The 25,096-nt window shown below is 46.7% G+C and overlaps 1 protein-coding gene across 1 annotated transcript in view; it reads right to left on the reverse strand.

Annotated features, from left to right (window-relative positions):
* EPS15 (epidermal growth factor receptor pathway substrate 15) overlaps positions 1 to 25,096 on the reverse strand; it is a 129,691-nt gene that overhangs the window by 48,511 nt on the left and 56,084 nt on the right. Inside the window, 6 exon segments of the mRNA XM_020987743.2 lie at positions 4,217 to 4,373; positions 10,784 to 10,929; positions 12,029 to 12,226; positions 22,183 to 22,242; positions 23,132 to 23,257; positions 24,302 to 24,367. Coding sequence (XP_020843402.1) covers positions 4,217 to 4,373; positions 10,784 to 10,929; positions 12,029 to 12,226; positions 22,183 to 22,242; positions 23,132 to 23,257; positions 24,302 to 24,367 — 753 coding nt within the window.

Consider the following 25,096-nt stretch of genomic DNA (forward strand, 5'->3'; position numbering starts at 1 on the left):
CTGGCTCCTGGTCTGAACACACACCAAAGTGCTTCTGGCTGGCACCCAATAGGTGCTCCTCAGTGTGCTACAGGGAAGTCAGCTCTGCTCCACCTTGTGCCTTATGCCTCATCAGCTCCCTGGCTGAGCCAAAGTCCAGGGCTGAGAATTCAGGGCTTTGACTCCCACTAACTGTCAATGTACCAAGAATCATTTCTGCCAAACTCTCCAGGGCCTGGTACAAGGGTCCTGCCACCCAAGGCCTGGTCTGTGTCAACAGCCTTCCTACTGTGAGCCAGGGAGCCCTCCCTCCTAGCAGCTGGAATGGGGCCATTGGCAGATGTGGCTTCACACCAAGGAAGATTCACTTCAATAACTCCAATACCCCTGTAAGGGGAAAATGTTCAGAACTCGGGCTTTAAGATGAAATGCTGGAGACTCCTCAGATGTTTCCCCACCAAATCAAGAATCTTTGACTCTCAAAGTTGGGTCATGTAGCCTGAGCCCATGTGAGAGTCCTCTCTACAGCAACCCTGACAGGGACTCGAGTACTTTCGGTGACAGGGAGCTCACTACCTCCCAAGGTACCCCAGTCTACCGCTGGGCCATTTCCTTGAGTAACAGCCAAGGTAAATCCTTTTCCCTGTAATTTGCAGTTCTTGTTGCTGGTTATAACTTCTGAAGCCACAGAGGGGAAATGAATGAACACAGTCCGAAAATGGTGTGAGCTCTATGAATGCAGCTGGATATTGAGGTGAATGGGAGCCAGCTGACATCTCAGCATTCAGAGGGAGAAGGGGGAAAGAGCAATGTGATGTCTTCTGTCTTTCGAATGGTTTTTTTCCCCATGCAGACCCACTTCAGTCTCTCCCATCAGGTTCTTGGGGAGGTCAAGCCAGGCAAAGAGGGCACCCTGGCCAGGCCAGGGAGGCACATGCCATGCAGGAGAGTTTTGAGCCATCCTGCCTTAATGGGGCCTGGCTGGGGACACTTTGGGAGGAACCTCGGGCTTCAAAACAGAGCCCCATAAACCAAAACACAGCGAGTTCTCGAAAAGGCATAAAGTAAAGCTCTGACCTTGAGAGAGAGAGGAGAGTTAAGAAACTGAGAGTACAAGAAAGGCGCAAAGCAGAGGGCGGCAGAAGGGAAGAAAGGGTCCAAACTAGAAAAAACACAAAAAGGAAAGCAAACGTCACAAAGAGGTTAGGCATGACTGAAAAAAGGGAGCATTTTTTTCAAATCAGAATACAAAGAGAAAATAGATATTCTCCAAAGACCTCAGATCAATGTAAAAATTAGCACCGAGATTTTTAGGTTAGGAGATATAGTGACCACCTCAGCTAAAACAGGCAAAATTCCATTTTCACATTGGCTGGCAAAGTTATCACATGCCCTGGTCAATGGACTGTGAAATGACATCGTGCTGATCGATGCGGTGAGGAGGTGGCCACGTGGCAGCAACAGACTAGAGGATACTGTGGAGACCATCATGTACAAAACCCTCATGTACCCAGCAGGAAAGCAGGGCCTCCACTGGACGAGTGACTTGGCCAAGGTCACGCAGGTTCTCAGCTGCATACCCAGGATTCAAATGTGCGTCATCTTTCCACTGAAAGGACACTGGTCCAATCACTGGAAAGCACTTGCTAGCTGTGACCATCTTGGGGCAGACTCCTCATTTGTAAAGGCAGGGCATTAAATTAATCACAGAATCTCTGCGGTGGAAAGTTAGATGGGAGCTCAGAGACTGCCTGGTCTAAGCCCGATGTGAAAGGAACCCTCCCGACAGCCCCACAGAAGGGGAGCCTGGAAGCTCTGGGTGAGCCCACTTGCTCTGGGGAAGCCGAATCAGACCCCTCCAGAGACACCCCCCCCATCATTCCTTGTCCCACCCCCTAGAGACGACAAGCCAGCCAGCCTGATCTCTCCCTGCCTGTGCCAGCCCTTCAGATATGTGATCATGCCATTCCCTGAGCTGCTTCCGTTAAGCTAAAGGTGGCCAGTCCCTCCAGCCTATCCTCACACATCATGACCCCAGGCCCTTCGCCATGCTGCCTGCCCAGTTATGGACACTCTCCTGCTCATGAACATCCTTCTTAAACCGAGGTGCCCCAAACTGAGCCCAATGCTCCAGATGAAGTCTGAGCGAAGCAGAGCACAGAACAGCATCGCGTCCCTGTTCCCAGGAGTTTGGAAGCTGCCATATCCCTCTGCTGATTCCTACTGAACTGGGGGGCCACAATAAATTGCACATCTTTTCCATAAAAAAACTTTTCATACCTAAATTCAGGCCTTTTACATGTAACCCTATGGAATTTCATTTTATGAGATTCAGTCCCATGCTCTAGCATGCCAAGATCTCTCTGACACTCGCTGTCACCTAGTATGTTCCCTATGCCCACCCTGTACCCCAAACTCTCCCTCTCCCAATCTGATACATTCTGCCAATCTCAAGATAAGATCTATGCCTCTCTCCAAGGCACTGACCAGAGCGCTCACTAGCCCTGGATTGCCAATCACAGCTGCCGGGGCTACTGCCCTGGGCCCCCTGGCACAAGGCCACCGACCCATCCATCTCAGAGTCAGGTCACTCGACCAGTTCCGAATTCATTTAACCGTACTATCCTCTGGCAGACTCTCTCAATCATTTCTACACAAGAATATGACACTTCATCAAGAACTCTGCTACAAAATGGAGGCACCCCTCTTGGCTAGGTCAGGCAGCAAGCCCCAAAAGGAAACTGGGCAAGCTGGAATGTCCTGCCCTGGCTGAAGCTGGACAGGATGGGCTCGGCAGTCATGGCTCCCGCCCCATCTGCTCAGTGATCTGCTCTAACACTGACCAGGGCAAGACCCCTGGCTTCCAGCTAGCAGACTCCCTTCCCATCCCTTACTGGTCCTTCTCCAGCCCTGGGGACACTTCCCCTTCCCCTCCCCCTCTCTGTGACCATTCAGCCATCTCTGCCAGCAGCAGTTACACTGTCATGCCCTGTGCTTCCTCTGGGCCCTGAGGAGGGAGGGTGCTTATGAGATAATCTCCAAGGCCCCCTGCAGTGCTAAAGCTATAACTCCATGAGTTCTCCAATGGAAGGAATGGAAATTGTCTGGTTTTGTAGTTTGCTTTCTACTGTATCTGTATTTGTGAGACGGGGGTGTTGGGGGGAGGGGCAGCATGAGAGAAAGGCGGTCCATGCTGCGTGCTGCAGGAGCCACGGGCCTGGACAGACCACTGCAGGGGAGGCAGAAATGCGGATAAAGCAGCAGCATGGACCGTGCTCAGGGCTGCCTCTTTCAGCTGAGCCCACAGCCCGGGAACCCAAAAAGAAACTTCTATCCCCCTCACCCCTCAAACCCAGAAGTCACTACATTCGGTAAATAAACACTCTCCCCGGACGCTCACTCTGTCTGCTAACGAAGCCCCTCAACACGCTACACCAGGGGATTTCCATTGAAAATGGTTTGGAAAAAATGCAATTTTAAGGTTCCACCAAGTTTGTTAAAATAGAATTTTTGCCTGTTTGGTTAAATTAGTGCAAAACAACAATAATTAATATTTATTTAAAAGACAGTTCTCACAACTCATCAGATACCTTATGAAGTAACCTGACAGGCCCTGTTCTGTTACAGAGATCTGTGAGGAGGGGAACTGAGACAAACAGGGAGGCTTTACAGGCCCCAAGGCTCATGGGGATGAGCGAGTCGCCTGACCTTAGAAGGATAACAAACGAAGGAAGAATACTAACTTGTGGAAGCCTTTTTAGGATGCTGTCAGAAGCCAAGGGCCAGCCGAGGGGATGCTGACAAGGGTTTCCAGACTGCCCGAAAGAGGGCAAGGTACTAAGTGGCATGAGGGGCAGAGGCCGATGGGAACCCAGGAACTCCTGCGACCCACAAATGTCCAAGCCTGGGCTTTCCCATTCTCACCTGAAATGCATGGGCGGCCTTGGGGAAACCAGCAGCCCTCCCGGAGGAGGAAGGAGGGCTGAATGGATGGGGAAGCAGGCTTGCAGCATATAGACCAGCAGTATGGGGCCCCCGCACACATGTCCAGAGGCACCACTCAGAACCCGAGTTTGGAGAGTGGGTCAGAGCCAGGTTCACCGCCTCCACTGTCCAGCCCAATCAGCCCCTGCCTGCACTGACGGGCCAACATTCCGCTAACCTGTGTGACTTTCCTACAAAGGCCACTGGATCTGTGCCCAGAACCTAGCAGGTGCCTGTGGAAGTGAGTTTTTACCTTCTGCAGACTGGCCCTGTCTGACGGTGGGATCATCTCGGCAGAAAGATTCTGAGGAGGATCGATGCCCTTGGTCAACTTCTGATTAATGAAGTAAAAAGCCAGGGCAAACTGTTCCTTGGAAAGTTTCCCACAGTCCTTTGTGTCGCACAGTGCCCTGTTGAAATCAAGAGAGGGAAAACAGCCTTAGCTTCCCCAGAGAAGAAGGTTGACAATCCATCATTCAGGGTCCTGCTTCCTGGGAGCTGTGGCTGGGGGCTGGGGCAGGCCCTTCCCAGGCTCCCTCCTTTCTTCAGCCAGCCACATCCTTCTCTTCCTTCAGAGGGAGCGCAGTTCCTGGCCCACCTAATGCTAGGAAACATCTGACCTTTGAACTGAAGGCCAGCTCTCCCAGACTGCCTGGGGCTCTTCTCTGTCTCCACCTCAACCACCATCTCCCTCCCCAGGACCACAACATACTCCTGAGCCCTTGCCCCTAGGGAGATGGATGCCAAGACCCTCCAGGACCAGGACCACACGCCTCTGAGTTTACCAGCCTGACGGAGAAGGGCCACTTGATAAATATTTGCTGAATCTGTGTCCTTCATTTGGCCCATTACAATATCTTCCACTCAAATCACACAGAAAAAGGGCTTTTCACAGAGTCCATGCCAATTGCCTTTTTTTTTTCCCTAAAGGTAGCCTTGTAAGCCTGTGCCTTCCTCCATGGGTTCTGGTTCTTGAAAGAAGCAAATAGCCTTCCAGTGAAAAAAGTCAGCTGGCAAAGCATCTGCTCTCCCTGGGTGATGGCACCAAGGGCGTTGAGCCTGAGGCTTGGCTAGGGAGACAGACTGGGTCCCTGGGACGTTCCTGCCATCTGACCAGATCCTCTGTGGGGCAAGGTCTCAGCAGGCTCCCCAACCCCTCCCTGCATAAAAACAGGCTATGTCTGCCCTCTGGGATTCCATGGTTGTTTGAGATCCAACCTTTTACCCCCCCCGCCCCGGTTTCAGAGACCTCCCCAGGCCCGTCAGCCAAAGGACTGCAAGAAAAACCAAGCCAGAATGCAAAGAACAACTGGAGAGAAATCCCAGGGACGTCCAAACAGTGGAACATGGGCAAGAGTGAAAAAGGCATCTCAGGACCCCATGGAGAAACCAGCCCGATGCCTTGCTTCTGTCCAGCACTGGACATTTACCGCACTGCTTTCTAAAGCTCCTACGGGGGGGCCTCACATTTCACTGTCAAAGAGAACTGCTCTCAGTCTAAGGTTCTCTTCTCAGGCTCTTGCTCTGTCCCGTTTGCTCTCCAAGGCCCTCATCCCCCACAGCCTCTGCCATGCTCCAGCTTCAGAGACGGATGAACAATGTTGTACAAAGAGTCTTGAGTAACGGGTCAGTATCACACTGGTCTCTGACAGTGAGCCCAAGGGCTATGATTGGGGTTTGGATGCCAGCAGGGCATGCTGGAAAACAAGCTAGATTTGGAGACAGGGGACCTAGGTTCAAATCCCAAATGTTACATATATCTCTATTAAATACTATTTGCTAGCTTTAGGCCTACATTCTCTAGTTACCTGAGATTTTGGGGGGCCTTGTTATCACCCAACATATTACCCATCCCTCCTAATTTTATGTCATCTTCAAATCCGATAAGCATACAATCTAGTCCTTTATTTCAGTTACAGTCAAAGTGTCAGACCCAAGGTCAAGCATAGATCCCTGGGGTACTCCACTAGAGACCTTCAAAGCTGACATCAATCCACCAACAATTTCTCTTTGGGTCAAATCAAGGCACTCAATCGGTTCTGAATCCCCATGTCATCTAGCCCACATCTCTTCTTCGCATGCATAAAAATAACATGAGTAGCCCTATCAAGCATTTTGCTAAGATACAGATAAATAATTTCTACATAAATATAAAAGCCCCATAAAAATGAGAAATTCAGTTCGTCTGGCACAGCTGGTTCTTGATGAAATCATGCCAGCACTCTTGGTTTCCATTCCCTTTCAATGTGTTTAATGACAATCCTTTCAATAACATATTCTAAAATTTTCCAGGAACTCCAAGTCAAGCTAACTGCCATGTTGTTTATACACCTCATTCTCTTCCCTTTTGCAAAAAACCAAAAAAACACAAAAAGGGCATGTGTTCAGCCCCACAGCACCCTTCCCATGCTCCACAAGACCCCAAGGCCACAGCGCTTCCACAATCCCATTCACAAGCTAGGAAGTGGAATCTGCCCAGGCCTGATCACCTGGATCCCAGAAGACAGCTGCTTGCTGTTCTCTTCACTTCCCTAATCTTGGGCCTCAACTTCCATTCTGGTCCTGTCCTTCACAGTATCCTTGACCCCCTTTTTTTGTTTTTTTTTTAAGGCAATTGGGGTTAAGTGACTTGCCCAGGGTCACACAGCTAGTAAGTATCAAGTATTTGGTCTGAGGCCAGATCTGAACTCAGGTCCTCCTGACTTCAGGGCCGGTGCTCTATCCACTCTGCCACCTAGCTGCCCCCTGACCCCCCTTTTTTAAAAAAACAAAAGAAAACAAAACTTCTAGCTGCCCTTAGCTCTCCTCTCCAGTCTCAGTGCAAGGCTTTACTGCAATGGACATTACTATAGGACTATGTTGGGCTTTTTAAACATTCTCTATTATCCTCATTTCCATCCTCTGAACACCTCTTTTTAAAATCTAGGTTGGCTTTTGAAAAAACAACCTGAATTGGTCCATTAAATGAGGGGGGAAAAAATCTCTGCATCAAATATTTATGATAAAAGCCTGCTAAAAGCATTCCCCAATGGGGGTCTCCTGACACAGTCAAAGGACCTGAACAATTCTGAAAAAAAGAAATGCAAACCATCAATGACCACGAGAAAACGTGTCTAAGTCACAAAGAAGAGGAAGGGGAATAAGAACTTGGGGCTCATTCCAACGTTTATCCAACCAGCAAAGATGAAAAGAGAGAGAAAGAATGACCAACACAGAAAGAGGCTGTGGGAAAATGGGCCCACCAGCACACACTGCCTGAGGAGCTGTGAAACCATGTAATATGATGGGAGTCAAATCGCTAAGGTCTTCATCCCTGAACCGATCCCCCAGGAAGGCAGAGAAGGAAACGGTTCCTCCAGTCAATCAGTCAGTCAATAAGCATTTATGAAGTGCGTATTCTGTGCCTGGCACTGTGCTGAATGCTGGAGACACAAAAAGAGGCAAAAGACAGTCCCTGCCCTCAAGGAGCTGATAATCCAATGGGGGAAACCACATGCAAACACATATATACAAAGCAAGCTAGATACAGGATAAACAGGAAATAATTAACAGAGGGGATGCACTGGAATTAAGGGGCCTAGGGAAGGCTTCCTGCAGAAAGCAGGATCTTAGCTGGGACTTCATATATCCCATTGACCCTATCTACCAAAATGGCAGCAGAAGCACAATGCTGGAGCCAAGTGGGTGGTCCTTAACCGAGGGATGACTGAAAAAAGCTGTAGCACATGAATTAATGGAAACTATTGCGCTGTAAGGAATAGTCAACCAAATGAGGTATTCCTAAAGACATGGAAAAGCTGTAGAAACTGACACAAAATTAAGTAGAAGCAGGAGAAATAAGGGCCAATGACTACAATGGTGGAAAGCTAACACCGTCGCTCTCAATCCACAGCCACTCTAAATGGCCAGGCTCCGACCCAGAGATAACAACAAAGCGCCCTCTGCTCCCCTCAAGGGCCAGAGACACTGCCCGGCTCCCAGACTGGGCTGCTCAGTTTTGCTGAGCTGTTTTCCCTGGACACGAGAATGGAATTGAGAGGGGACAGAGATGGGAAAGATACTGGGAGAAAAGGCAGCAGTGAAATGTGCTTTTAAAACACAGACAAAGCCAATGCAACCAAGATTGGAAGGAAAGTAGAAAATTGGGAAAGTAGTTTACAAGCAGTGTCTCTGATAAGGGCCTCATTTCTAAAATATATAGAGAACTAAGTCAAATTTATAAGAATACAAGTCATTCCCCAATTGATAAATGGCCAAAGGATATGAACAGACAGCTCTCAGATGAAGAAATTAAAGCCATCTATAGTCACATGAAAAAATCCTGTAAATCACTATTAATTAGAGAAATGCAAATCAAAACAACTCTGAGGTACCACATCACACCTATCAGATTGGCCAACATGACAAAACAGGAAAATGATAAATGTTGGAGAAGATGTGGGAAAACTGGAACACTAAAGCATTGTTGGTGGAGCTGTGAAATGGTCCGACCATTTTGGAGAGCAATTTGGAACTATGCCCAAAGGGCTATAAAATTGTGCATACCCTTTGACCCAGCAATAGCACTTCTGGGGCTGTATACCAAAAAGATCACACAAAGGGGAAAAGGATTCAGATGGACAAAAATATTTATAGCAGCTCTTTCTGTGGTGGCAAAGAATTGGAAACTGAGAGGATGCCCACCAATGACGTAATGGCTGAACAAGCTGTGGTATATGAATGTAATGGAACACTACTGTGCTATAAGAAATGATGAGCAGGGGGGCAGCTAGGTGGCGCAGTGGATAGAGCACTGGCCCTGGAGTCAGGAGGACCTGAGTTCAAATATGGCCTCAGACACATAACACTCACTAGCTGTGTGACCCTGGGCAAGTCATTTAACCCCAACTGCCCTCACCAATAAAACAAAACAAAAACAAAACAAAACAAAACGAAATGATGAGCAGGCAGACTTCAGAAAAACCTGGAAAAACTTGTTATGGTCTAATGCTGAGTGAAGTGAGCAGAACCAGAAGAACGTTGTACACAGTAATACCACGTTGTGCGATGATGAATATTGATAGACTTAACCCTTTTCAGCAATGCAAGAATCTAAGACATCTCTAAAGGCCTCATGATGGAAAATGCTGTCCACATCCAGAAAAAGAATAATGGAGTTTGAATGCAGAGGGAAGCATGCTATTTGCACTGTTTTTCCTCTTATTGTGTTTTGTTTCCTCCTTCTGGTGGTTGCTCCTATTGGTTCTAATTCTTCCTTACAACATCACGAATGTGAAAATAGGTTTAATAGGAATGTATACGTAGAGCCTATATCAGATTGTGCGCTGTCTTGGGCAGGAAGGTGGAGAGGGAGGGGGAGAAAAATTTTAAACTCAAAAGCTTATGGAAGTGATTGCTGATAAATCAAAATAAATTAATAAAGTTTAAAAAAAATCAGTCTGGGAAGGGAAGACCCTCAGAGTTTCTGGCCAGAATAGAAACAATCTATTTGGGGAGTAAGCTATTCATCCCATGACTGGAGCTCCTATGTGATAATATTGTAGCAATAAAATCCACGAGGTCAGTAAAAAAAAAAAATCTAAGGAGTTCTGTCAGTGCCCTGTACGTTCACCTTGGCCTCCTGGGCCACCATTCCCTTTTCTATCAATGTAACACACCAACCAATCTTCCAGCCTTCTCCTGTCTTTAGGCTTTCCCAACCAGCCTCACTTCATCGAAGGACGGCCATCTCCTTGAGAGCAGAGCCTGCGCTGTCCATCTCTGCTTTCATCTTTGGGTCCCCACTGCCTAATCCAGGACCTCGCACATAACAGTGTGACAGCCAATCAACATTTACTAATTTAAACACCTACTACATGCCAAGTGTTGTTTCATTGTTCAGTCATTCAGTCAAAGATACTGGAGTGGTTTGCCACTCACGTCTCCAGTGGATTAAGATAAATAGAAGTGACTTGCCCAGGTTCACAAGCCAGGAACTGCCTGAGGTTGGATTTGAACTCAGGTCCTCCTGACTCCAGGCCTCCCCTACATCCACAGCCACCTAGCCGCCTCATGGGCCAAGCAGAGGCTTAAAAAATAATCTGCTGAATCCTGAGCTCTCAACCTCTTACATTCTTGCATTAGACTCTGGAGAATAAGCACACCACGGTCCTTTGGGTCAAGTGTAATGCCACAGGGTGGAGTGTTCACAGGCTACCCCACCCCGAGTACCAAGCCCAAAGACCAGGGGCCAAGGGCGTATACGTGGGAGAGGTAGCTCCCCTCCCTTCACTGAGCCTAAGTTCAATTAAACATCGAACACAACCATGGCGATTTGGGTTCTTCGTTTTCAGAGGACATTCCAATGATGCTGTGGCTTCTGATACCATGTTCTCTCAACTGCTGGCCTTGGATAACTTGTGGGCCTTGAGGCACAGCTCAGTTTTACAGTTTGTACATAAAACAATCCTGAAACAAAAACTCTTTCTTTTCTAAGTGTTCCAACCATGATTCAAACATCGAGCAAGGGCCAGTACAAAGCTGACCATTTGCAAGCAACAATGACAAGGGTTTGCAATGTAGGAGGGGGAGATAAGGTAAGTACCCAAGTAACAAAGTACCAAGGGTGCAGGAGAAGCGCTTATTAGGGAGGGAAGGAGAAGGGCCTGCAACCAGCAGCTGAGCTGGGCCCTGAAGGAAGCATCTTAGCAAGCACAGGGTGGCAGGCGGATATTCCAGGCCCAGACCTGCCTGAGGGGACGCCCAGAGAAAGGGGAGGGCAGGACAAACGAGAGGAAGCTGGCCCCTGCACGCTGGGGTATGCCTTTAAACAGATGCTTACCAGATGTGCGCTAGTAAAGCAGATGGTAATCCTGTCTTGAGGAAGATCTCTCGGACTTCAAACCCAGACACAAAGCCATCCATGTCCTTATCGGTCTTCAGGAATATCTCATCATATTTTGCCTTTTCCGCAGGTGATACAACCCACTGAAAAAAGCAAAGAACTGCTCAGCAGAAAGGCCCCCAAGCCGGGGTCGTCGCCCTCCCGCAGCACCCCAGGCTGTTTGTCCTCAGCTCTGAGCACTGTCCTCCAAGGCTGCCCACACCAAAATGAGAGCGTCTCAACAAAAATAAAAGAGCTGAAGAAAAACGCGATGCAGGAACAGAGTTCTAGCAATGCCACCCCTGCCCTCACCCCTTTAAAGAACAACTGCATCTACGCCCAGTTCCCCCTTGACCTGACTGCCCTAGGGGGAGGGGAGATGCCAGGCCCCAAAGGGATGGAGAGATGGCACTTGGAGAGGATCCCAAATTCTTTTTTTTTTTTTTGGCTAGGCAATGGGGTTAAGTGACTTGCCCAGCGTTACACAGCCAGTAAGTGTTCTGTGTCTGAGGCCGCATTTGAACTCAGGTCCTCCTGAATCCAGGGCGCCACCTAGCTGCTCCAGAGGACCTCAAATTCTAACGGACAGCTTCCCTTCCCTCTTTATCAGATTTGAGCTGATTAATTTGCTCATTCCAATCTAATTTCTTTACTTCTTCCATTCACCTAGGAAGGCTGGATTTAACTGGACTGTAAGGAAAGCAGGACTCATTCTGGGCAGGCAGGAGTCCAGGGCTCCAGTCCCAGCTGTCACATTTACTGAGCTGCAGGACTGTGGCAGAGGGCCCTCCCCGAGCCTCAGCTTCTCCATCTGTAAACTGGGGATGATACCATTTGTACTCCCTAACTCATGGGGCTGGTGCGAGGAAAGTACTTTGTGAAGCTTAAAGCCTTGTACAAAACAGGCATTGTTTCTAATAGTGATACTAAATCTCCAGGGCAAACCCCCAAATTGGATCATTAGCCTACAAATAATCAAGAGGTGACCAGACAGAAGCAGAACTTCCCAGGGCATGACCCAGGCAAGGGCAAGCATGCTGGGTTAGTGGGGAGGAACAGTTCTGAGATGGTGCACGTGGTCTTCTTCTGCACATCCTAGAACGTCGGTCCCGTAAGCGCCAGATCTGTGAACACTCCCTCCAGGTGGGCAAAGTATTCCATGCAGTCAGTTAACAAGGATCTCGAGCGTGGCTTCCTGGTTACCTGTGTCACCGCTCTGGCAGGTAAGATGCCTGCCGGTGGCGAGGCCCGGCGGGGCTCCCTGGCAGGTGCTATGGAAGGCATCGGCCGCTTCGAGGCTGAGGCACTGACCATTCTTCTCTTTGAAGGTGGCACCAAGGCTGGCGGCAAGGACATTGGCACAGGCTCCTTCTCCAGGGCACAGTACACCAGAAACATGGCCTTCAAAAGAGATGAGCCAAGGGGAGATATGTTACCATCATCAGGAACACTGAGTCAGTCAAAATGGATAAAGGATTTAAACCTAAAGGGGGATAGCATAAGCGAGCTAGGAAAGCATGGAAATTTTCATCTGTTACATCTACAGACAAGGAAGGGTCTATGACCAAAAAAGAGACAGGATCATAAGAAGTAAAATGGATAATTTTGATTACACGAAATTAAAAAGGTTTTGCACAAACAAAGCCAATGCAGCCAAAATTAGGAAAGCAGGAAACTGGGAAACAATTTTTACATCAAGTTCTTCTGAAAATGGCCTCATTTCTCGAATACATAGGAAACAGTGGAATTTATAAAAATAAGAACCATTCCTCAAATGACAAATGGTCAAAGGATATGAACAGGCAATCTTCAGAGATGACATCAAAGTTATCAATAATTATATGAAAAATGCTCTAAATCACTACTGATTAGAAAAATAAAACCTAAAACAACTCTGAGGTACCCCCTCACAACTATCAGACGGGCTAATACAACAGAAAAGGAAAATGATAAATGCTGGAAGGGATATGGAAAAATAAGTACACTAATGCACTGTTGGTGAAGTTGTGAACTGATCCAACCATTCTGTAGAGTGATTTGGAACTATGCCCAAAGGTCTGTAAAACTACGCATACTCTCTGACCCAGCAATACCACTAATATGTCTGTATCTCAAAGAAATCAAAGAAAAAGGAAAAGGAACTATATGTACAAAAATATTTACAACAGGTCTTTTTGTGGTAGCAAAGAACTAGAAGCTGAGAGGATACATATCAATTGGGGAATGGTTGAATGAGCTGTGGCATACGATCGTAATGGAGTACTACTGTGCTATAAGAAATGATGAGCTGGATGGTTTCAGAAAAACTCGGAACACAATAACAGCCACGTTGTGTGATGACTAATATTGATAAACTTAACCCTTCCCAGCAATACAAGGATCTAAGACATCTCCAAAGGCCTCATGATGGAAAATGCTATCCACATCCAAAGAAAGAACTATGGAGTTTGAATGCAGATGGAAGCATACTACTTGCTATTTGTTTTTCTCTTCTGTTGAGTTTTGTTTCCTCTTTCTGGTGGTTCCTCCTATTAGTTCTAATTTTTACTTACAATATCACTAATCTGACCATATGTTTAATAAGAATGTATACATATATAGTCTGTATCAGATTGTGTGCCATCTTGGGGAGGGTGGTGGGGAGGAAGGGGGAGAAAAATTTTAAGCTCAAAAGCATATGGAAGTGATTGTTGATAAATCAAAATAAATTAATAAAAATAAATTTTTTTAGAAAAAGAAAAATTTGGAAAGACATATGAAATGATGCAAAGTGAAGTGAGTAGAATAAGGAGAACACTGTATATAGTAATGGCAATATTCTAACAATGATCAATTGTGAAAGACTTAGCTATTCTGATCAAGACAATGATCCAAGACAATTCCAAAGGACCCATGATAAAAATTGCTATCCATATTCAGAGAGAGAAAAATGGTGAACTCTGAGTGAAGACTGAACCATGCTTTTTTTTTACTTTATTTTTCTCATTCTTTTTGTGTGTGCCTTCTTTTGCAACACAGCTAATATGGAAACATGTTTTGCATGACTTTATATATGTAATCAATATCGTACTGCTTGCCTTTTCAAGGGGTTGTGGAGAAACGGGAGGAAAGAGGAGAATTTAGAACTCAAAATTTGAAAAAATGAATGTTAAAAAATGGTTTGGGTTTTTTTACCTGTAGCTGGGAAACAATTTAGTGAAATAAATTTTAAAATATACTTTTGGGGGGGGGCAGGTAGGTGGTGCAGTGGATGGAGCACCGGCCCTGGAGTCAGGAGGACGTAAGTTCAAATCCAGTCTCAGACCAGAGACTTGACACTTACTAGCTAGAGTGTGTGTGTGTGTGTGTGTGTGTGTGTGTGTGTACTTTTTTTGAAAAAAAAAAAGAAAAACCTGAGAAGACTTATATGCATTGATGCAAAGTGAAGTGAGCAGAACCAGCAGGTCATTCATTATACACAGTAACAGCAATATTTCAAGGAAAGATTTAGCTACAAGATTCAGCTGTCCAAGACAATTCTAAAGGACTCATGATGAATAATGCTAACCGCTTCCAGAGAGAGAAATGACACACTCTGAGTGCAGATTGAAGCATACTTTTTTCACTTTATTTTTCTTGCTTTTTTTTTTTTTGCAATAAGACTAATATGGAAATAAATTTTACATGACTTCACAAGTATAATCAATATACCGCCTGCCTTCTCAGTAGGTGGGAGAGAGTGAGGAGAGAATTAGAAACTCAACATTTTTGAAAATGAATGTTAAAACAAGTACATTAAAATGCAAATAAATAATGGGCTGATGAACAAATGAATTTTTAAAAAGGACTGTTAAGCCAGTCATAGCTACAGTTCTGAAGCTTCTTTGGGGGATTTCCAGGGCCACTGAAGACAAGTCTCTCCCCATCACCAAAACATCTGCACCAGGCAACTGGCCAATCACAGTGTGCACCCAGCCCCACGTTAAGCCAAGGACGTCAAGGTTTCCAATCTGGCACCTGCAATCCTGCTCCCCCAGTGCACCTCCCCACCCCAAACACTGGCAGGGACAGGGCCATGGTTCAATGGGTTGGAAGTCGTTTGTGGTCCAGATTAGAGGTAGAGACACTCTGCCGTTCCAACTCTGATCTAAAGCACCCAGCTGGCAGTGACCAGCTCCCCATCTAAGACCAGCAGGACCCAGTCACATCCCTTGTTCTAGCAAAATCTCTCAGTCTGTGCTCCATTTGCCAGTCTGGTAATTTCCACGTTCCATTTCTTTCGCATAATGCAAAACTATCCAGATTAAATGTGTTTTTCCCCAAGCATAAGTTTAGGCCCGATATGAATTCGGATCCCGTGAACAGAAACACTTGACATTCAGAGATAAACACCCAGCTTCCACACCCAGCAAAGCTAGCTTTTAATACTCTGGCCCAGACCAAAAGCTCTCCCCTCCCTAGGAAGGCCTCAAGAATTAAACTTCTGTTTCAAGTCACACTAAGAGGCCTGGCTCTGGCTCAGCCCCCACTGAGCCTGGGGTTACAGAAACAGATCAGACTCAAAAACTCATGACTCAAAGACCATTTAGAATTTATAGAGAAGTACAAGGCTGGCACTGAATGAGGGGAAGTGATTAGCAAGGACCACAAAAGGTCAGCGTTCCTCTCAGCAGATGGAAGCGATTTCCTGGAAAGGCGGGTACGAAAACACAAAGTACAGTTGGCCATCTGTTGTCAATGGACAACAAAAATTTTTGGAAGCTAAAGAACATGTTTTTAATTTCACATTGCCTGAATGTGTTGCTTTCCTTCGCAAACGAATTCAAAATACATTTTTAAAACTTTCCACAAAAGTCGTGACCAACTTGAAATTGTGAATGACACTGAGGTTTCTTTTACACTTATATTCAAATCTTAGTCCTTCCAACAAAAGAGGGCCAGAGATGGGTGCTGAGAGCACCCATGAGGTGAGGGGCCTCAGGTAAGGGGAGGCAGGCCCCCAGGGCCATCCCAGCTCTGGCCCCCCAAGTCCTGGGGTCCCTTCCAGCTCTGAAAAGTCTATGACTTGAAACCCTCGGCTAGCCCTCTGGCAGACACAGAAGAGGAAGAAAGGGAGGCTTAGAGAACTTTTCCTCATATCTATATGTTCCACCAAGGCAAACGAAATTTATTTCAATATTAACAAGAACCTCTTTCACATTTAACTAGCCAACAGCCCCAAAACCTTGTTTCTAATGATATAAGAAAAGTAAAGTCAACTCTCAATTCAGCCTTGGGAAAGGGGGCAACTATCTCTCAGGTCACTCCCACCTCTCCCTTCCTCCCAGCCCTGAGCACTTAATAAAGACTACCTTGGGCCTTGGCCCAATGCCTCCCTTGACTCATCTGTAAAATGGGAACGCTACCCACACAGTGAAGAAAGTCTGGCATCAAACTAGGGAAATGTGATCTCTTATTAGCACACAAAAGACGCGCTTCACCAACGCTGACTGAACAGAGTGTGCTCGGCTCCCCTCTCTGAATCTCTGAGCTGGCAGCTTGTGCCTTGGGGGATTCGATCATTGTGATGCCAGCTAGCGTCCCTGAAAATAGCAGCAAGAATGAGCATCCTGAGGCCACGGAAGGAATACAAGCTGTCTCGACACAAGGGTGACAGTTCCTCCTTTCCTCAAAGCTCCCAAAGGGCCTAACACCGTGCTCCTGAGTCCCCTAGAGGCTTGAGCAATGCTAAGGATGAATAAACACCCAGACCAATTTCAGGCCTGCAAACCAAAGCAACAACAATAATTAACCAGACCTATTAAAATTCTAGACTGACAGAAAGGGGGCTTTTCTAGCTGGGGAGCTGACTGATGAAGGAAGCAAATGGCAGCACAAAGAATGAAACTGGGGAGGGGGAGTCTGCATGAGCTGGGAGACCCGCATTCTACTCTCAATTCTGTTACATGTCACCTCCTTCTCTGGGCCTGTTTTCACATCTGAAAACATGAAGGAACAGTGACCTCCAAGATCCATCATAGCCCTAAAACACTATGGATTCATGTAAACACAGACTTATTCATCAATAATATAAACGACATGGGAAGGGGCAGGGAGGATGAAAAAGTGGGATGGAACCTCTACTATGAAAAATAGTAGTTTTAGAACAAAGAAAAGGAGGCAAGGCTTCACCAACAGGTACCAAACTCATGGAATTTGACCAGAGATCTGGCAATAATTAACTAAAATGAGCCCAAGAAAACCGGAATTAAACAAATAAATTCACACATCCTATCTACAAATTTGAGTGAAGGAAGTCAGAGCTGTTTGGGAACACCTTCCTCACCTTCTTGGAGGCTGTCTCTAAAGCAATTTAATTTGGCTCTTCTACCAATCTGACCCAATCAGCCATGCCTGGTCAGTCTCTCACACTTGGTTCCTATGACCACAACTCCCCCTACAAACAGCAGCTCCTCACCAGCTGCCTCCCTCCCTCCCCCACCTTTGAGGTGCCTCCACCCAAAGGTCTGCTCTTTGTGCCTAAATGGCCATTTCCTGAGGAACCCCATCATGCTCAACTCACTCTCAGGACTTCTCCGCATCCTCACTGGCAGCCTTGCCCCTTGCCCCAGCTAGGGCACCCTCTCTCATACCTTTTCCAGTTCCCCTTAAAGTGTTGTCTTCCCTGACTAGAACATACACTCCTGAGAGTGCAGAATGTCTTGTTTGCTTATATGTGTATCCTCCTCTCACTTAGCAGAGGGCTAGTATGCAGTAGGTGTTTAATCAATAATTGTTCATTATGGAAAGAAAAGGACAGATGTGAGCCACATTGTGGAGATCTGGGGTACAGGAGAAAGAGCTTTGGATCTGGAGCCAAAGGACCTGAGTTCAAATTCTGTCTTTCAGACTCATTGTATGACTAGGGGCGTGGAGCCTCTCTGGGCTTCATTTTCCTCATCTGTAAAAGGAGGGGGTCAAACCAGATGACCCCTAAGGTATCTTCCCAGCTCCAAATGTATGATTTTATCATACAGAAAAGGTAAGACCTGACAATGAGTGGATTCTTTAAAAAGAAAACAGATTCTGGGTCTTTTAAAAATACTTTTGAAAAATGTGAAAAACAAAAATTGGAAAATGGGTCAAGAAAACATGCAATTATCAAATTAAACATGTAATTCCTGCCTCGGAAGCTCTCCAGTCAAAGCTGGCTTAGTTCGCCCAGTGACGCAAGGTAACCGAGTCCCTCCAAAAGGCCACACCCACGAGAAACCAAAGGCAGCTGGTCTGAAATGACATGCCCCCAAGAGAACTGGCAGAACGGAATGCAGCCGATCCGGTTCTAAGTGTCAGCCAGCTGTGTAGGCGCCCAACACCGGCCCACAAGGCAGCAAAACAACAAGCATATAAGCCAGTCCCTCTTTTCTAGAATTCAGTAAATTAATCACAAAGTTTAGGCAAAGTAACCCCTTCCAGACAACACTCATCTCACCCTAGAGAGCACTTCCCAAGCACTAACTTAGGCAAATAAAATTCCTACCTCTGCCCCCCAGCGCCCCGAATGACGAGTGATGGCCAAGCCCAGGGGACCGATGTCCAGGGACCCAGGCGCCAGCCTGCCCAGCCCTATAGGGCATCCCCGGCACTGTGGACCAAACAAGGGCCGCTCGGGACTCCCACGGGATTCTGGGGGGAAGCGCATTCCTTGGCCAACGCTTTGGGGGAAGCTACCTGAGTGTTCGCCTCTAGTTCTGGAAAAGGGTGGGCTATCCAAAGATCTGAGATTCCAACTCCGTGAGACCTTGGGCAAAGGGTTCTGTTCCACTAAAACCTAAGGGGATTGGCAAGATTGGCCTAAACGCCCATTTCCCAGAACTCATCTCAATCTTATTTCTGAAAGCGCTGTGCTTGTCTCTGGGAGAAAGTTACAATGCTGAGAGGAATAAGCAACCTCTTCTTGAACTGGTTTCCCTAACGGAGAGAAAATGTCCCCTTTTAACCACACTACAGAAGGGGGAGGTGGAGGGGAAGGGCCTCAAGATCGTGCCACAAACACGCTGGTCCAAGGCAATGGAACAAGGGGGGGGGGGAGCCACACTGTAGCTGTCTTCAAGTACTTGAAGGCCCATCATCTGAAGGAGGAAATATACCCCTTCCTTCCCCTCACCCTACAGAACACAAACAGCAGTCTGTGGCAGATTCGGTCTCCACATCAGGGGCAGTCAGGAAGGCCTGAATTCCAATCCTGCCTCAGACACTTCCTTGGCTTTGTCAGCTCCCTCTGCTTGCCTTGGCCTGTCTCCACAAAACGAGGAGGCTGTCCTTGAAGGCTGTTCCAAAGGAGAATGGGCCGTCTCCACAGAATGTGGGGTGGCAGGCGCTGCCCCTGCTGCAGATGGCCAGGGCTCCGTACTGCCTGGGTAATAGGTGGGCTCCCTGCTCTCTGAGGCACCTTCTAGCAGAGATCCTGTGCTTGTACAGGAAGCTCCATGTCACAGGCACCCTTCATGGGGGATATTGTCGAGAGGACGCCTATTTCAGACAGCAATTCCCCTTGAACTCTAACAGAGCGGCCCAAATTTGGAGCCAGAAAACTCGAGTTCAAATCCCAGCTGTGCTCCTCAATGAGTCACATTTAGCAAGTCACTTGCCCTTTCTTAGCCTCAGTTTCTATTCCTGTAAAATTAGTGGATTGGGTTAGATTATTAAATTTCCACCCTTGACAAGTAGTAGTTTCCAAACGAAACTATCCCATGGCATTTGTACTATTGCTATCTACTGACTGAGAAACCAACCAAGCATAGGAATGTGCTGCTGGGAATTCAGTCACAGTTTTACAAAACCAAAGCATCCTCAAAAGTGCCCACAGTGTGGGGCCAGCACACAGAAGGTGCTTAATAAATGCATGTCGAATGACTGACTGCTGATGCTATAAGTGGAAAAAAAAACTTATCTGAAACCTCCTGAAATCCAAGAGTAAACAGGACAGATAATGCACTCTGATGAAGAAGGCCATCTCAATGAAAGAGAAGCTCCAATTTCATTCCCAAAATGCCAAAAAAAATTGGTATGATGAGTCACAAATGAAGCAAAAACTAAACAAAATGACTAACACAAGCCCCACGATCTCTACTGCGGGTTCCAGCTCAACATCACAAAGCGTGGCGTGTTTCGTGGCCTTCTTGGGTGTCCAGAGAGAGAACCCTTGGACCACTGAATTTCCAAACTCCCTTTGAACTCTAGATTCCACACAAACAGAAGCCCTAGGCCTAGAGCTGAACCCTAACTTCCCTCCCTCGGTCTATTCTCCAGCAATCACTGTCCACACTCTCCCCTGGAACCAGGATACCCAGGCACATCAGATTGCCTATGAAGGCCAAGGACAAAAAGGAAGCCACCCACCCACCCACCCACCCACAGACCACACAATACTCAGAGCAGCACTAGTGACTCTTTTTTTGGTCTTTTTAGTAAGGCAATCGGGGTTAAGTGACTTGCCCCAGGTCACACAGCTGGTAAGTGTCAAGTGACTGAGGCCGGATTTGTACGCAGGTCCTCCTGCCTCCAAGGCTGGAGCTCTATCCACTGCACCACCTCGCTGCCCCCACAGCAGCACTTTTTGTAGTAACAAAGAACTGGGGGGAAAATGTCCATTGACTGGGAGAGAAGTTAAAGAAACTGTGGTACATGAATGGAACGGCACCAGAGCAAGCTGACAGAAACTACGACCGCGACGGACCCAGAGAAGCGAGGGAGGACTCGTGTGAACGGAAAGAAAGCTGGTCAGGGTGTCATCAAACCTGAATGCGTTCACCTGCTCACGGCCACGCTTGGCCCCAGAAAGGAGGTGAGGAGGTGCCCCTGCCACCTTCTCCGGTGGGGCGCTGGGCGAGGACTGCCACGCGTAACACCGGACTCCTTCCACGGGGGAAATCTGGTGGAGCCACAGTGACCCAAAACACAGCTACCTGGGAGGGCTCAGGGAGGGGCAGGTTAGGAAAGATCAGTGACAGGAAAACACCCAGAAAACATTAACAGAGAGCTACTTAAACAGGTAACTGTCAGGAAGCAAACACGGCCCATGCCACTGGAAAAAATTCTCCAAGAGTTCATTTTCTTCTTCGGGGGGCACATTTTACTTTACTTCCTGTAGCAATGAACACCAATGGAGCCCCAGCTGCCGGAGGCCCAAAAGCAGGCACCTCGAGTGTGAACGCTTCAAGGCCCCTGCGCAGCCCTGTAAACTTGCAGCGGAATCGACACAGCCGGGGGACGGGGGCCACAGACCTCCAGCCAATCCAGGACCAGAAACGCTTCCAAGCACCGGTGGCCAATTTCAGTACCCTGTCTTCTTTCAACATCCCAGAGGCAGAGGGTGGAGAGATATTTACCTGGCCCTTAGCTTGATATGTTACTATGCAGATGGTAAGAAGCAAGGTTCTGCCAGCTAGGCACCTAGGATGGCACTATGGATGAAGCATGGGGCCTGGAGGCAAGAAGATCCAAGTTCAAATCCTGCCTCAGATACTAGCTGTGTGACCCAGGGCAAGTCACTTAACCTCTGTCTGCCTCAGCTGCCTCTTCTGTAGAATGGGGACAATAATAGCACATGGATCATGAGGACAAAATGAGACAATATCTGTAAAGCATTTTGCAAACCCTGAAGAGCTATATAAATACTGGCTATCATTATCATTGCTATTACCTTAGACAGCAATTCCAAAACTTCCTTTGGCATTTAAAAAATGAAACCAGGGTACAACTCACATTTAAAAAAAAAACTAGAAAATTTGAAAAGTGCTGAATACATGATGGATAAAGTAATTAATAATAATAAAATAATACCCTCAATGCCAAGATGGGGCAGAGCTAATGTCCTCTGGCATTTCTATAGTAGGGACCATGGGATTTGCAAGGCCTCCTGATTATGGTGGGGTGGGTGAGGAAATGGGGGAAAAAGGGGGAGGGAATGTTCCTTCCTTTCTTTTTCTAAAAAATGAGATATATATAAAGCATAAAGTTTGACCACAGGCCCTTCCCTCCCCCCTACCCCACCCCACTCCAAGAAAGAGGGGAAGCGTATAACAGGATAAACATCAGCAGTGATTGGCTGAAAAATGCGGACTAGTGAGGAAATGTGACAGCAAGATGGTTGCAGGGAGAAATCAGGGTAGGAAGGTGTCAACTTGGCGAAAAGGAAAAAGAGGAAGGAAGAGAGGACGACTGAGCAAGCAGAGTGTGGGGGATGGGGGAGAGGCGGCAGCTCAGGGCCTCAAACCACTGGGCCCAGATGTGAACGGAGCCCTGTGAGATGGCAGGCTGACCCAGCGGCCTCGGAGCGCCCTCCCAGCCCTGCATCTGTGATCCCACAGCGACAGGAAGTCGGGAGCGATACTTACAACGGCAAACTCATCTCTGTCCAGCATTCCATCGTGGTCAATATCACTTAACTCCCAAACCTAAAACAAACCCCACAAAGCTGATTTAGGTTCTCTCAATTCAATACTAAATACATAAACAGCAAAAGCTCAGCTGATGAATCAATATTAATAATGAGCTTGCTAACACCTCTAGAGCACTTGGCAATGGGCAAAGTTCCCAGCATGCCCACAACCCCTATCCCATGTGATCTTCCCAGAAGTTCTGGGGCAGGGGCAGAACCTGTGGCCCAGGATGCTAAGGGGCTTGACAGCCGAGGTCACAGGACTCGGGTGAGCCAGGCCTTGGAGAAAAATTATGCTCTGTAACTATGTGATCACTGCTTCAAAGTGAACAATTCCTAACACCATGAAGCTGAGCAATTAGAAAATGTTTGTTGTTTTAAAATAGCAATTGCTATAGAAAATATTTTTATGAAACATGTCCTAATAAGTACTGCCTTAAAAACTAACAGAAAGTTGGAGAATTTAGTTCAAAAATGCTACTTAAAAGTAATCTCTACCAGAATAAACCCTGCATCAAAAACTCAAAGGAAATCTTCAAATCCTAGGCAACAAATGTTCAGTGCAGTGAATAAGAAAGAAACTACTTGGGAGGTTCACGTGTGATGATTAATGTTTATAAAAATGAGCTACAACACTGAGAAATGCTGATACTAACTATGAAAATTATCTACAATCAAGCCAGACCGTGAAAATTTCAAAGTGAGAGATGGATATGATACAAAGATATATAAAAACATGAAAAACTTAGCAGGATGATTTTAACTGTGCAATGTCTTAAATTTAATGGCAGGTGATGGTCAAACACTAACAAACCAACAGCTGCACTTCACAACCCATCAATTCCCAAGCTCCAGCACAAAGCGCTCCCTATTTATTTTGACAGATATCGTGAAGACATCCTTACTCTCCCAAGGATATCCACAGGCAGCTTGGAGTTGAGCAGCACCGGCTTCACCTTCTCGCCAGATAATAATCCACTCACAGGGTTAAGGCTGTCAAAAATTGAATCATATTTGGCCTTCTCTTCCGACTATAATATTGAAAAGAGTGAAGGTTAAAGATGATTAAAATCACAGATAATATAGAGAAAATTATTCCCTGACCAAAAGATTAGAGAAAAAAAGGCTGCCATTCAATTTTTTAAACATTACAGAGAATATATAAAAATCCCATTTTTATACTGAGCAGAACAACAGTTGTGATTGAATTCTTGGAGACTCCCAGAAGTCCTAATTGTTCCCTGGCTGTGACACCCTCCTCACCACTCATTCCATTTCCGGAGAAAGCCACAGCCGGCCGGTGCTAGAAGGAACCTGCCTGATCTTTCAGAGTGAGAGCCGAGGCCCAGGGAGACTTCTTGCCCAGGCAGTACAGCTGACGAGGGACACCAATGCCTTGCCAAGTTCTTTGAAATTAAAAGAAATCGCTGCCTTACACATTAAACAGGACATGTCTGTTGTCCCTCTGAACGCGAACCCACCATCTAGTAACATGAAAGTCAACCTATGTAAATATCATCTGAACAAGAGATCAAAGAATGTGGTTCCTCATTTTCCTAAGTCTGTCAAAGCTATACACCCGGGGCCTTACAGACTGTCAATACCCCCTATCTGGTCAATTCAATGTTTGAAATTAACCACCCAACTAAAAACACAAGGATGATTTTTTAAAATATTTTACCAAGACCAAAAAGAATATCTGAGACACAAAATCAATTTGATGGCCTCAACCAGTAACTACTTGGTGAAGCATTCATCTCTAAAACACAAATGGCATCTGTTTCCCCAGAAATCTTCCCTTTAAAATGGCCAATTGAGAACTTAAAAGTGCCAGAGGCTCAGGGCAGTCCGGCCCCATCAATTTTACAAGAAGAAAGGTCTAAACCCAGGGGTTCAGTTACGAGGACATCTCAGATCGAGCAGCTGGACATTTAATACTGGACCCAGCAAGCCCCAGTGTTCACTGGCTAAATACGAAATCAAGCTTCTGGATGGTAACTGGCCTTCGGAAGCCAAAGGCTCACCGCAAGTGCTGGCACACTCACCCACCTTGAGAGGGCCCCGAGGACACTTACTTTGATAGCCCACGGCAGCTCGGGTGATGCTGGTCCGCTGAGCAGCAACGGGCTGCTTGAATCACGCTACAACAGAAAACATGATGCTTTCAAACACTGAGTTTTTGTCTGTTTGCCCATCCTCGTGCCAAGGTCGGGGGGAGGGAGGAGGGTATTTGGTAGTTAAATCAAAACATTCAAAATCTGAAACATTTGCTGAATTACTCTTTTTCATTTTTGCATATGTGAATACGGAGTACTTTGTTATAGATTGTAGGCTTAGCTAAATAATAATGATAAAACAAGCCCTCAGAACTCATTCTACTGATTTAAAAATTCTAGTCCAATGCTTTGACAGGGTAATGTTTACCACATTCAACCACTGTGGAAATACAGGCTAGATCATTAAAACTGACATGAAGAAAAATCTATAGATAACAAATCTCTAGACACAAAAAATTTTCCGGCCCCAGCTTATGACTGGCTTACTTCAAGTAGTAATCAATACAACCACATTCTAGGTCTAGCAGCAGAGTGGACAGGCCCTCAGACCTCACCACGACAAGGCCAAGGTCATGTTAACAGTCCCTTCCCACAACTGCTGCTGACCAGCTCTGGACAGGCAGTTTTGCTAGGAAGCTGTGGTCTGAGGATGCACCATCCTGTCTCTCCTCCTTCCTGGGGCCAGGTTCCTGTCCTTTTCCAGGGTGGTCCTGAGATGGCAAGCATGCTCAGTCCAGAGCCTGACCCAGGCTAGAAGCCTAAAAGGCAAAGCCCAAAAGAGCCTAGGCTTCCCTCGCCCAGGGAAGGGCCTAT

Source organism: Phascolarctos cinereus, unplaced genomic scaffold (assembly GCF_003287225.1).
Source record: "Phascolarctos cinereus isolate Bilbo 61053 unplaced genomic scaffold, phaCin_HiC Scaffold_5;HRSCAF=322, whole genome shotgun sequence".
NCBI classification, from domain to species: domain Eukaryota; kingdom Metazoa; phylum Chordata; class Mammalia; order Diprotodontia; family Phascolarctidae; genus Phascolarctos; species Phascolarctos cinereus.